The 14,359-nt window shown below is 37.2% G+C and overlaps 1 protein-coding gene across 5 annotated transcripts in view; it reads left to right on the forward strand.

Annotated features, from left to right (window-relative positions):
* The window catches only part of dgkg (diacylglycerol kinase, gamma), a 133,657-nt gene that overhangs the window by 73,729 nt on the left and 45,569 nt on the right, over positions 1 to 14,359 (forward strand). For all 5 annotated transcript variants that reach the window (XM_079821271.1, XM_079821269.1, XM_079821270.1 and 2 more), the window contains 3 exons: positions 2,018 to 2,103; positions 5,241 to 5,330; positions 9,001 to 9,161. In XM_079821271.1, coding sequence (XP_079677397.1) covers positions 2,018 to 2,103; positions 5,241 to 5,330; positions 9,001 to 9,161 — 337 coding nt within the window. The remainder of the gene's footprint in view (positions 1 to 2,017; positions 2,104 to 5,240; positions 5,331 to 9,000; positions 9,162 to 14,359) is intronic.

Genomic DNA, 14,359 nt, shown 5'->3' on the forward strand with positions numbered 1-14,359 from the left:
GATGACAGATCTATCGCGTTAACGTTGAATCCTTATTGTCGATTGATTGTGTCATGCAAAATTCATAAATGTAAATATAATGTGTATCATTAGTACAGCTTCACTATTTTCACTCTAGATTTGATTATTTTGTTTCAGATATTTCAGAACAAAATGGGCTATATTCTCCGATCTTTCTTTTTAATCTCTTGTCATTTCATTCATTGTGATGATTGACACTCAAGGGTCTGAGTGGAGATCAAAAGATGGAGAAATGAAAATTGACGAGTGTGCTCTATTGCTAAGTGTCTGCGCTGAAGAGGCCACTCTTATAGAATTATATAGAAAACACACAGATTGCTCAAGTGTTTGTTCTCTGTTGCCATGTCATTGGAGAAGGAATTCTTTATATAAACCCCATCTCTACAACAGCAACATTGCCATTTTAAACAGACTGGCACTGGTACATTACAAATTTATCTGGAGCTGGAGACATTTAGTCAGGCTGAAACATGATTCCAACTCAAGCCTGTTCAGAACCACAGCCATGTTCCACTTGTGTTTCTTGCCCATTGAACTTCAGAGGACGTTATGGACGTTGTTGTTGACATAGTTTGAGCATTTCTGTGGCACCACAGCAACAAACCTGAGAAGGTAAAAAAAAAAGCTTGAATCCAATTGACTGCATTGTCATTGTGTGGTGACACATTTACTCGTCTGTTTCGCTCTCGTCCTGCATACATAAAACATGCTGCATTGTCAGAGCCCATTAAAAGAGGTTACACAGTATTAATATTTCAGACAGTTGTGTGACTGCTCCGCTGTGCTATAGCAGATCCCACATGTGCCTGGGTATTATGTCCCGGACTGACCCGTGTGCTGCATTAAATGCTCCTGACCAGCAGAGGGTGGTGTCTTCTTCAGCCTCAGTCCTGCTCCATTGTAGTTACCTCTGAATGTTCAGTGGAGAAATGAAGCTCAAGTGTTTACACACACACATATATAATATATATATATATAGGCCTAAGTTTGAAATCAGTAAGATTTTTTTCTATTCAGCAAGTTCACATTAAATTGATCAAAAGTTACAGCAAAGACGTTTATAATGTTACAGAGATTTCTATTTCAAATAAATGCAGTTCTTTTAAACGTTCTATTTAAAAAACAGTCCTGAAAAAAAGGTTCCCACAAATCAGCAATATATGGACCCTTTTCACATTTTCAGGGTTTTTTAGAAACAGAAGTCATCTTAGTTAGACTTCTATAACGGTGAACTGGAGACGACAGCAAATATAAATATATGTTTATATTTCCATTTGCTCCATTAGCAAAAGAAAAAATAAGTGGTTGCGTTTTGATTACGTTGCAAAAAAGGGAAAAATATCGACAGATTGATTACAGCAGGCATAAGAGAGAATGATGTCAAATTTGCCGTAGTTTTTTGCCATTTACTGGCAAGGTAATATAACAACGTATAGCATTAGAAATGAGTATGACATTTTAAAAAAATATGAAAAACTTGACTATATTGATGTGTCATCATCAAATACGTCATTACACTCTGTGAAAAGGGTCAATTAATGATTTCTGAAGGATCTTGTGACACTGAAGACTGGAATTTACGGATGAAAATTCAGCTTTATGCATTCAGTGCTTTACTCGCAGCTCAAGGCCACTTCACAAACAAACAAAAAGTGAGCAAACTTTTAGGACACACAAACTTTAACAGTCAAAAGTGACAGTGGTTTCACAGTAAAAAAAAAACAAACAAAGCCTTTAGTTGAGATATTTAGTTTTTTAGTTGAGGAAGACATGTTGTGGAGCCTCAATGGATTTGAGTTCCAAAGATTTGCTCCCATGAGACATACATAAAACATAAATCTTCTGTAGCATCCTTCAGATCAAACAAACTGCATTGAACAGTAAACTGTACATTGCCACTGGGGAAAACTGATCATTTTAATTATAGGACATAGGAAAGCTTTCATGCACATACATGAAAAGGATGCCACCATCTCTTTGCTTTTATTTCTCCCAGGCTCAACTTTTTTCGAGACGTTCCTGATTTCCGTGTGCTGGCCTGTGGAGGCGATGGATCAGTGGGGTGGATTTTGGACTGCATTGGTGAGTACGCATCATCATCCGTGCTTTCCAGTGCTGCAATAATTAACATTGTTACATGGACTTAATAGACCATCAGACCAATGTAGCAGTAACACAGTACATGCATACGCAGTACAATCTGCAACAGTAGGCTCGCATGGGGACTTCACACTGACAGCATTTCAGCTGCTCTGTGGAGAAAATAAAGTGATTTCTGTTTTTTTTGCACTTTGATTTCTGTTTTTTATCACTTTTATCTTTCAAAATTAGTGATTGATGATATGACCAAAGAAAAGCTTTCATTTGAGATACAGAATTTGTATTATCTTGCAGTTTGGATTTAAAAGACACTTAAAAGGATACTTCACCTCTGGCAAAAATCGGCTTTCAATAAAACAAGGCTGCCTATTCAGTAAAGGTGAAATTAAATCGGCGCTACCTGACTAGAGTTAACAGAGAAAAAAGGCTGTTGTCTTCCCTTTTGCCAAATAGGTAGGAAAACTTCAACACCCATAATGCATTGGGCATGTGACCGTCCAAGGCCACTCCCACCAGTCTGCTATAGTGACAGAGCGACACGCGTCATAATCTGAAAACCACGCCCACCGGGGGGAAAACAATGAAAACTGTCTCCATTGACTTTGTATTGCGTGAGGCTGCCTCCTTGTCATTTGTGACTTATAACAAAAAACAGAACAGTTTTTTGTTATAAGTCATAAGCCTAAATGTGCTCTTTGGATACGCTTGACCAGAGTCAAATACTGCCTAGCTTTAGTAGGAAATACTTCTTAGCAAACTTTTAGTCATAATGATGTCGACTTGTATTGTTCCCGGGTGCAAGAATTCAAAGAGTAAACGTTGTGCGGGAGTGACTTTCAGTTTCCAGTGAAGCATCCATCACGTTGTAGGCAGTGGCTAAAGTAGACATACAGAGAGAACAAAGTATCAAAGTATCGTAAATACAGAGAGAACACAGCAACAGAAAACCTGAAAAAAACTGTTTGTAGTCAACATTTCAAACTGGATTATGAACACTCGTGAAAAGGGCAGTTTCTTTCATGTGTGTTTTTCGTGTAAGACACTTTTTGCTTTATCCGGCAGACATTTGCTGACAAATAAACGTGGATTTCTCAGTCAATACAAAGAGGGTTGTTACACTTTAATATTCAGTAATATTCAGTAGTAATATTATCGATTTGATCTGTTATTGAACTGAATTGAATTAACATTGAACGACACCATCTTCTGTAGAGCTACTTATAGTTGAATTGAACTGATTTCATAATTGATGAGCTTTACACCGTATTTGAACTGAGTTGAACTGATCCAAATATCACTATTGTCTTTTTAGAGCTGCTTTACAGCAGCAATTTGTCTTTTGTATTTGTCTCATATTTGATGAAGTTTGCATCTTTGATTATGTTATTTCCCTGTTTATTAGTGTGGAGCTGCTTTTGAAACAAACTGTATTGTATAAAACGCTGTATAAATAAAGGTAACTTGATTGCACTTTATATTTGCTGCAATTTTGCGTCTGCATTTTCCCTATAAAGCATGTCGACCAATTCATCTACAAACATTTGAACATTAGGATGTCCTTCCATGCGGTACTTGACACAAGGATGGCTCTTATTTAAGGCACATATAATTATGACTTTTAACCATCAGAAAGATCGGACAGACAAATCATTGTTTCTAGGAAGCGCATTGACTCATCTGTGACCTCTTTCATATGAGTGAATGCAGGATAACAGTGGAGATGTAATGGCCTGTCTTTCCCCCTTCTGACAGCAGTATTGATGTTAATGGATGAGCGCTGGAGAGGAACCTGTGTGGGAGGTGGTTGATATCGCCGCTAAGTGCTGATTTAGAATCAGCTGGTCTCCAAACCTTTGGCTTGAAATTGCAATTGGCTGATGGTACTGAAACCTGAACTCAGATCAGAAGCGATGTGCTCTTTATCCCTTTAGAGACTCTTTAGCCTGGCAAATTGAGGCTGACAGGGACACATGTGGGAGTTTGTCCTCCTAACGGCCCTAAAGTGATGATTTAGGAGCAGCTTTTGAATGAGAGCCACTCTGCGATCAGTCCTTGCTTGTTGTTCACCCACACAAGTTTGACTGGTATTAGAAAATGTCTGCTGCTGACGATTACTCAGAGAGCCCCTGCGGTTAGGCAGTACATCGCGCCATACGGACGAGCACCAAAAACAACGTCCCCGCAGTCCCTGTGCACAAAGCAATGAGCCACACAGGGACCATCAGTGTGAGGACAGAAAGATACATGTTGCCTCTCTTCGGAGGATAGCACTCGCTGCTGTTTGTCTCATAACAGGAGAAACAAACAAAAGGGTATTACATAGGAATGATACACATTGATGCATGAAGAAGACATTATCCAGTGCTGTATAATTTGAATGATAGTTCAGGGTCTTCATCTAGGCCTTGTTACTTGAGCTGTGGCATATAATCGCTTTTACGATGTGTCGCAATCGCGATCTGATATTTCAGTTTCAGAACATGCATGAATGTGAAAATAAAGTGCCGGCCGTGCATGATGTTTAACAGTTATAAAAAGATCTCAATGCATTACTCGCACTGACTGACACACACCTGAAGCAAGCACACAGAAAGCCATCTCTCTCAAGCAGCATGCGATCCTGAATTAAGTTATTTTTAGCTGCGTATATTATAGTAATTATTATTATTAATAAAATAATTGGTGGCTAAGATGCATCGTGATGCATCAGAAATCATTTTATAATCGAATTGTTACCCTCTGAATCGAATCGTGAGGCAAGTGAAGATTCACACCTCTACTTGTTACATATCATTATCATTAAAAAATATAATTATTTCCACAAAACAGTTATTTTAACTGTAAAAAGTATTTGTTTTTACTGTATTTTTTATCATATAAATTGCAAATCCAATAAATATAATCGTAATTGATGTACTAGTTAAACTGTATTTTAAATGTAATTTTACTTACAGTATTAAATGTTACTGCGGATGTTTGACCCCTGAATTGACAAAGTTAAGATCCCCAGTGTTTACACTTTTTTTAAAGAAACTATGCACATTAAACATTAATAGAAAGCATTTTAACATAAACAATAACACACAGCAGCTTTAATAGCTCTCTTTGTTTCTCAACAGATAAGGCCAATTTTGCACGGCATCCGCCTGTTGCGATCCTGCCGCTGGGGACCGGGAATGACCTCGCTCGCTGCCTGCGCTGGGGTGGAGGTAAGGAAAAAACAAGTGACTGTCCACCAGCAGTTGGAGGGAATTACCAAAGGCCTTTGAAATTAAACTTAAAGGGCTTTCCTTCGCAGAAACACTAGAGTTGAGATTAGGCTTTGAATTCTTTGAATCTAAACACAATCCTGTATAAACCCTTCAAAAGGATTTTAAAACGGCTTTCTTTTAAACATTTCCAAACTCAACCCTGAACAGAAGGTCAGACTGTAATAATCAAACTTCATCATAGTTAGCTGAATGCTCCAGTCACATGAATGAAAAAGCAGGATTTGTTAAGACCACACTTGCTTTCAGGATTTTGATTCTGTGGTCTTAATCACACAGATGACCACGACAAGCACTTGCCCAGTTAAAGCCAATTAAGTGTAAACTTAAAGGGAAAGTTTAACAATAACAGAGTATGGAAAAATATTTGCGTTTCCTGCCCCTATTTCAGTTTTCTAAAATATAAAATTAATAATTTCTAAAAAATAAATGTATCATACAAGCAGTGGTTTCATGGAAAAAGTTTAGTGATCCTTTGATTGTTGAACACAATTGAATAAATTCAAACCGCACATTTTCATTATGTAAAGCTCTTTGTCTTTGACCACAAGCGAGTCTCTTTTGAACGAACGTGTGTGTGCCACTCAAACCAGGAACAGATGAAGGAGCAAACGATCATATAAATCAGAGTGTACTTCGCTGATTGGTGACCATTCAACATAAAAACCACGGTTGAATATATGCAGGTTATAAAGTGTTTTAGATTTCTTCTCATCATGTAAGCGCATGTTATCATTTCGAGAAAATAAGAATATTTACAGATGACTGTACTATGTACCAAATATAATGCTGAAAATAATGCTGTATGAACCATTTATGTTAAATATGGTCTGTAAAATCTACATAGAGGTTTGGAGATTTGAGTCTGGAAAAGGATTGCATTTTGAAATGGAAAATAGGAAGCCTGTATTTTATTAATTGATTCATTAAAAAGATCCAAATTAAAAAGAGCGATTTGTTTACAAACCGGACATCATTGTCGGACATCATCTTCTTTTTTGTTTAAAAACGCCATTCCTCATTCATTGCCGTTTTTTTTGGTAAATATCCTGTAGAATTCTTTTCCCCATAGAATCCACAAGTAGGTTCGGAACATGAGGTTGAATAAATAATAAACCACAGGATTTTTATTTCTGCGCAAACTGTCCCTTAAAGAGGCTGTGCTATTTTACAATTATTTATGTACTATTATTATTATATTTATTCATATTTTGAAATAGCTTTTATTTTGATATTTTCATTTTAATTTCAGTTTAAAATTGTATTCGTTTATGTATCTCTTGTTAGAAATGACTGTAAACAATGCTTTAAGTATATACAGACTTGCCAATCACATGCCTCCACTAATTCATTCCCGTGCGATTATATATGTGTGTACTTGTTTAGATACAGTATGTGGGTTTATTCAGTAGGTTATGATGGAATGATATGCATCAGCGAGCCTGCGTCTGCTTGTAAGACAGGTGTGGATGGCCTTGTAGAGGCTGCTGAATTAATTGGCCTCATATCAGTATTTCCTGTGTGAGCATGTGTGCGGTTTGTTCAAGCGGGTAAAGTTTTGCATGAATGTATTCTTAAATTCATTTGGCTGGTAGGCTGTTATTTTTTTTTTCTCAATGTGAGTTGACTGACTTTGAAACACGTGTATCACCTGTAGTCACTGAAGAGGCACCATGTGAGCATATGTTCATGTAACATACAACTGGAAGTGTCTGCCTGTCTGGTCCATAAAGACAGAGTGAGCACCTGGGTGTCTCAACACATCGGGAGTCAATATCCCCACCTGACTGACAGCATGGCCTCATTAAGAGATGCCACCTCTATGATCATGATGTAACAAGTAGCCTCTCTATCCTTCCCATTACAATTGGGAAGAAATTGCAGTTCATTCACCTCAGATATCCTCTCGAAGCATCTCTCATGTCAATTAGAAGGATTGGCAAGCACTGTCATGGTGTTCAACCCCTTGGTGATGTAATAGATAATTTTTTTTTAAAGAAATATTTATTTACTCATCCTCATGTTGCTCCAAACCTGTATTTCTCAACAAAATTAGAATGTAGTGGTTGGTCTTTTTCATGTAATTATAAGATTCAACTTAATATGTATAATAAATATATGTACAGTACATACATGTATAATAAAATTGTCTAATATGACTCATAATCTAAATATTTTTTAAGGGGGGGTCTAATGCTATTTCATGAATTCTGACTTATTTACACTGTTAAAGAGTTGGATTCTCATGCTAAACATGGCCAACATTTCAAAAAACAAGTTGGATGTTTGACACAGTATTTCTGTACCAAATACACTCCTTCGAGATTCAAATAAGTTTTGGAAAGTTTTTTTCCGAATATGGCGCTGTATGATGTCATACGGGGGGAATTTCTTGTATGGGCACTGCATCAGATGCGCACATCAACAAGAGCAAGAGCGTGCCCATCAATGAGCTTCATTCGGGTTTTGAGAGCCATTGGCAGCGCTGTCATTTTGTTTTTAGACCACGAAATCAACAATGTCACTAAAGTAGTGTGTTTATGGTTGTGATGGAAGGATAACCTTGTTCCCAAATAACCCAGCGTTAAGGAAACAGTGTGTTATGTACATAACATAACAGTGTGTTATGTACCCTTTGCCATACCATCATTTTTTTGTTGTGAAATAGACAAAATTTAAAGGGATAGTTCAACCAAAAATGAAAATTCTGTCATTATTTACTCATCCTCAAGTTGTTCCAAACCTGTATACACTTCTTTCTTCAAAAGAAGATATTTTGAAGAATATGGGTAACCAAACATTTTATGGACCTCATTGACTTCCATAGTAAAGAGAAAAAAAAAACTAAGAAAGTTGATGCAGCCCATTAACTGTTTGGTTACAGACATTCTTCAAAATATCTTCACCTCCAGTGACCTGTTAACTCGAGAACCACTGTGACTGGATCAGTGGGTCATAATGACATGCATTTTAAAAATAAAATCAGTCAGACTGAAGCAATAATCTGTGCTTTTAATCTGTCTTTTAAGGAGCCTTTCCACTCTCTGACAATTGCATATGATTGTTGCATTTCACCCTCCTAATGGCAATTGCATGGATGTTTTAATTTGGTCATGAAGCAGCCGTTACTCTCCGCTTATTCATGTGGTTTAGCCGCAAAAGTTCAAATGTTTCAATACACCCAAAGCTCAAATTGGATCATAAAATTCTACATAAATATATGGTCAGAACTATGCAGCTCCCGCACTACTCTTCATTGGAAATTAATGACTTCTGGTCTGTCAGAGATAGTGAAAAGGTAGCTTTATACTTTCACAAAATTCTGTTACTTTGGCAAGTTTAATCATCTGATCTTGCTGTGTTGAGATTTTTTAATTAAGCTATGTTAACCTTGGAATTGCGATAATGCAAGCCTTTCATTGTTATGCGTAGAACAAACGTTGAATCATGCTTGTGTTATTCTTCTTTTCTATGCATGGACACATGCACACTCTTGTTCATAGATAAAAGGGAGCTTTTGTGCATTTCTTCATGTGTGGCTTATTCTAGTCTTTACAATTAACCCTTTATGTTATGTAGGTTCACACAGTGTCTGTGTTGTGATTGACAGGCTATGAAGGAGGCAGCCTGGTTAAGTTCCTCAGGGATATTGAGCACAGCACCGAGGTGATGCTTGACCGCTGGAACATCGACATTGTCCCTGATGATAAGGAGGAGAAGGGAGATCCTGTACCCTACAGCATAGTGAACAACTACTTTTCCATCGGAGTGGTGAGAATTTACTACACTTTTTTTCACAAATGAACCGGAACTCCTGAAAGTGCTGTTATATCAGACGTTTTACACATACCTTCTCCTGTCTTTCTAACCACACTCATTCATAAGTCAAAATCTCTTACTCCCTATTATGAGTGTGTATTTTTTTACCAAAGCCTGAGGCTAAAAGTAATTTGTGATTAATTAAACGTTGTTTTCTCGTGTAGCATTAGAATTAATTATCATTGTCAAAGGAACAACAACATGTTCAAACTTTGCTGATGTGATTTACTGCGTCGGAAGCAGTTTCATGCCTGTGACTCGTGTATCATTGCACAGAATTCTCCTTCTCACACACAGTTGCTTAGCAACCCTCTTCTGTTCAAATGTTATATCCCATGTTGTTGCTGTCATCAAGCATTTATTATCAAAGCAGTTAAATATCTGTTTTTTTCCCCACACAAGAATCCGTCTTTCACTAACTACTTCTTTTTATAAACCAAATTGTGGGGCAGATTATATACACTTATAAATATGTTTATTATTATTAGTTTTAAGTGGTTTTGCCAGGTGGATAGTTGGTCATTTTCTGATACTGTCAAAATATTCAGAACCTCCCACAAGCAAGAGTGAGAGAAATAACTAACTGAGATGAAAACAAAATTCAAAGATGCAGGAATGAATGCCAATGAGGTTTTATTCAGATAAGGATGAATTTCTGTTCTCTCACTGGCACAGCCTGGCTACACTGGGACCAGGTGGGTCTCCGTGAGCCTGTCTTCCTCCCCTTGTTTAGCTAATGATTAATTTCTGTCCTGTTTTTAGAACCTGTCACTATAAATAGTAAGTCTGCTTTCATTTCTGAAAAATGTCCAATATTCTATTATAATCAGCCGAATCCCAGGTGTGTTGGACGATTGCTGTTTTATCTCCCTGAAATGTGCCAAGTAGTCAGGCCACATTTAGAATGGCCAGAAATAGTGACGCAGCCTGAAACGAGCCACCTGACCTGCTTGAAATGGGTGTGAAGAGTGGCAGGAGGTACATACAAGCTTTACGCAAGGTGCCATGAAAACAAGTATGAAGGAATGCGCCACTTCAGGGCTGTTATGTAACTCAGCTTAGTGTCCCACCGTCTCCCGTACAGACTGTGTGCTCATCAGCCAACGACATGAGCCAGATAAGAGTTATTGTTGTAGAAGCCTTGAGAAAGTGTTGAAGTGTGCAAATGATAAATGTAGCACTCTAGTTCTATGAGACATAAAAAAATTAATATGACAATATATTATGCTTAACAAACCAGTACTTCATGTACCTTCATGTACCTTCAAATATTTACATTTAACAGAATTGTTTGCTTGTGTTTATTTCCCATTGTCTTTTATAATGGCTATTGTTGTTCATTTAAATATTGCTGTTCAATAAATATTCATTTATGTAAATAATATGCTGTATTATTGAGAAAGGGTCCGTTAGTGATTGTGATATGGACTTCAGGATTTCAGTGTCATTATTACGCCATTAAATGTCTTTTATGAGGGAGTCAGAACAAGGAAGTTGTTTTAGTGCTGTCATGGTCCCCTTAACTTAAAAGGATCTCTCTCTCTCATAATTCCGTAATACTCGACTCTACATAATACAATAAGCTTCAATGAAGCGGCTTAGCGTTCCTTCGTTACTAGTTCTAAAGTGACGTTTTAGAATTAGTAACGGAGGTTTGGGCTCAACTATTAAAGTGTCAACTTGAAATTTGAATCCATGGCGGAAGGAGTAGTTTAGCACTTTTTAGAGACACTTTATTGTTGTTTCTTATTTATTTACTCACTTGTGCCATTGAATTGTTGTATAAATGCAATATCACACTCGTAGCCATGTGATAGGGCTGTATATTTGGCTGTATATTTGCATATAGCCATATCACACTGCTAACTATGGAAGGATACCGCGGACAATTTTCAAAAGGAATTGCAAATTGTATTTGCAATTGCGTTTTCAATTTGTAGACGCATAAAATGTGACATAATCCAAACGCAATTGCAAATCGCTCATTTCCATTTGCATTTTCGTTTACGCGAACGCACAACGACTGCCAAATTTCAAATGGAAAAGCAAAGTCTGTTTGCAATTGCATTTCCAATTTCTTGCAAGTTATGACCCTGCCATTTTGGAATAGCAATAGAAAATCACCTATTTGCTCTTTCATTTCCTCCGTGTCCTGCCACAACCAGCACAAAATTCAAATGGAATCGCAATCCCCTTTGCGTTTGCATTTCCAATGCCTAACACAGTCAACTGTCAATCAGGCTTGAGGGCGGGGTTTATTGATGTAGTCGGAAAGTAGGCCACGCCCTCAAGTGGTGGAAAACGGGGGATTTGGCTATTTTTGTAATAAAAACCAAGTTTAAACTCTTTATTTCAAACAAAGTCAAAATGCAGAACTGACTGTATGTTCACCTGCAACCAGAAAAAAAAACAGCAAATAACAAAAGTGACATGACTGCATTCGGTAGGCTATATATCAGACGAATATCATCATATTGCAGCCGACACAGTAAATTATCATGATGAGTTAAAATCAGAAAATCTATAGAAACTTGACTTGATGTGAGTGGTGTGTTGTGCATATGATTCTGTGCTCAAGAGCCAAGCGATCAAAAAAGAAAAGAAAACTTAATTAGTGACATTCAATCGCAGTTCATGTTCGTTTCGTAACATAGGCCTATACCTCCTCTGATTATCTGATTTTCTTCTTCATTTCAGCATTTTATTCAACATTATTATTTTCATCATATGTAGCCTATTCCTATTCATTTAACTATATTTGTATCTTTATTTTGACATTTAACAGATTTGACAGAACAGCTCAACAACAGAACCTGGATTCACACATTATCAAATTTTCACGCATGCACCTGCAGCGTTTCTGACAACAGAGAAAAACTGAATAAAATAATATAAATAAAAAACATAAAATAAATAAATACTAAATATTTCTCACTTAGCCTAAATAATTAATAGGCCTACATTAAGATGACAAAATGAAAAACTACTAAATCAGATTGAATCTTAAAAAGAACCGGCATTTTTTTCTCGTCAGATAAATTTTTTATTTTTCACTTTGAGGTCCAGTTATAAATTTGTGTGTGTGCAGTGCACGCACACAGTGCTTACATCTACAGTGTTTATGTGAATACTCGACTTGGCGTTTTGATATATTTCTGTGTTTATTTGGCCGTTTGGGCACGCTATGCTGGTCTGTGTTGCTGGTCCGTGAAATCTTTCAAAATGTCTTTTTGCCCCAGTTTCAATAAAAGGATAGGTCTATTTTAAAGATTATATAGCCTATTGAGCTGATCTTTAAACCGAATTTAGCATATTTTGCTTTAACCATGCAGCAAAAAAATTAAATAAAAATAAAAACCTTAAAAAATAAATATATATACACATTTTAAACCGTTTAACTGTATATTAATCTGTCAAAATTCGTACTTTTGGTAAACGGTTAAAGCATCCCTAATCTTCATTTCTTCTTGACAATTTGCTTGCAACCAGAGCAGTCTTCTTTTGGTTCCTTTTTGTTTGGTTGGCAGGTGATAAATAGTCTATTTCCAGGTTTTTGGCTTTGTTTGAAGTGCAAAAAACTACACAGTAGTTTTATGACTTTTTTGTTGTTGTTGCTAAATAGACACATTGGATATTTCTCCCCATGTTCTTAGGAATGAATAATGATGAAAAAGTCCTTGGTTTTCCACCACTTGAGGGCGTGACCTAGTTTCCGACTAAATACAATTTGCAATTCCTTTTGAAAATTGTCCACGATATCCTTCCATAGCTAACTTTACTTGTTATTAGTGCTGTCAACGTTAACGCATGCGATTCATTTAAAGTCCTTAACGCATTAAAATAATTTAACGCAAATAAATTACTGAAGTACGTGAAGCTGCGTCATTAACATAATTTTCGTCACGCAGTTAGATGATCTTAGAAGTCGGGAGTTTATCACAATCACACTGAGCATCTACAGCACCTTTCCATTCTAACTCTTTAACCCAATTCTGCTTCTCTGTTTGTGATCAGGCCATTTTAAGCCGTTAAACTCTGGGAAAGTTTTCAGTGATCCAGTAATCGAATTCATTCAAACAGTCCAAAACAGTGCTAATGTAAAGAAGGCCAGGCTGATCACATCAGACATATCAGAGAGAATAGAGACTCACATTCCGTTTTTAGTGAATTATTCATTCCACTGTGTGCTTTGCTTTAAAACACAGGCTCTGTCGTATTCTGCGATTGTTCTGAAGAGCGCAATTTTGGTGACGTACAGGAGTCATACAGTAAGCATGTGAGTGTCTGATGCACAAACAACAAACCATGTATGTGCACGCATGTGTATGTGTTCAGTATGCAGCTTGACGTAGTCTCGTTGTTGTTGCTCTGTACACATACACTTGGGCTCAACTGTTAAAGTGGCAACTTGAAATTTGAATCCATGGAGTAGTTTAGCACTTTTTAAAGACACTCCATTGTTGTTTCTTAGTTATTTATTTACTTATTTATTTATTTACTTACTCACTTGTAAATTCACACTGTGAAAATTTTTTATGTAATGTTTTTTTTTTTTTTTTTTTTTCATTGGTGCTTAGGTGTGTATTAATATATTATATAATATAATTATATGGACTCCTTATATTTTATATATATAATATATTTGTCCTCAAAGTTGATGTGCTAGAAGCAGGAAAAATGGGCAAGCATAAGGATTTGTGCGAGTTTGACAAGGGCCAAATTGTGATGGCTAGACGACTGGGTCAGAGCATCTCCCAAACTGCAGCTCTTGTGGGGTGTTCTGGGAACAGTCTCTGCAGTGGTCAGTATCTATCAAAAGTGATCCAAGGAAGGAGCAGTGGTGAACCGGCGACAGGATCATGGGCGGCCAAGGCTCATTGATGCACGCGGGGAGCGAAGGCTGGCCCGTGTGGTCCGATCAAACAGATGAGCTACTGTAGCTCAAATTGCTCAAGAAGTTAATGCTGGTTCTGATAGAAAGGTGTCAGAATACACAGTGCATCGCAGTTTGTTGCGTATGGGGCTGCATAGCCGCAGACCAGTCAGGGTGCCCATGCTGACCCGTCCACCACCAAAAGTGCCAACAGTGGGCATGTAAGCATCAGAACTGGACCACGGAGCAATGGAAGAAGGTGGCCTGGTCTGATGAA

Source organism: Gobio gobio (assembly GCF_949357685.1).
Source record: "Gobio gobio genome assembly, chromosome: 7".
NCBI lineage: Eukaryota > Metazoa > Chordata > Actinopteri > Cypriniformes > Gobionidae > Gobio > Gobio gobio.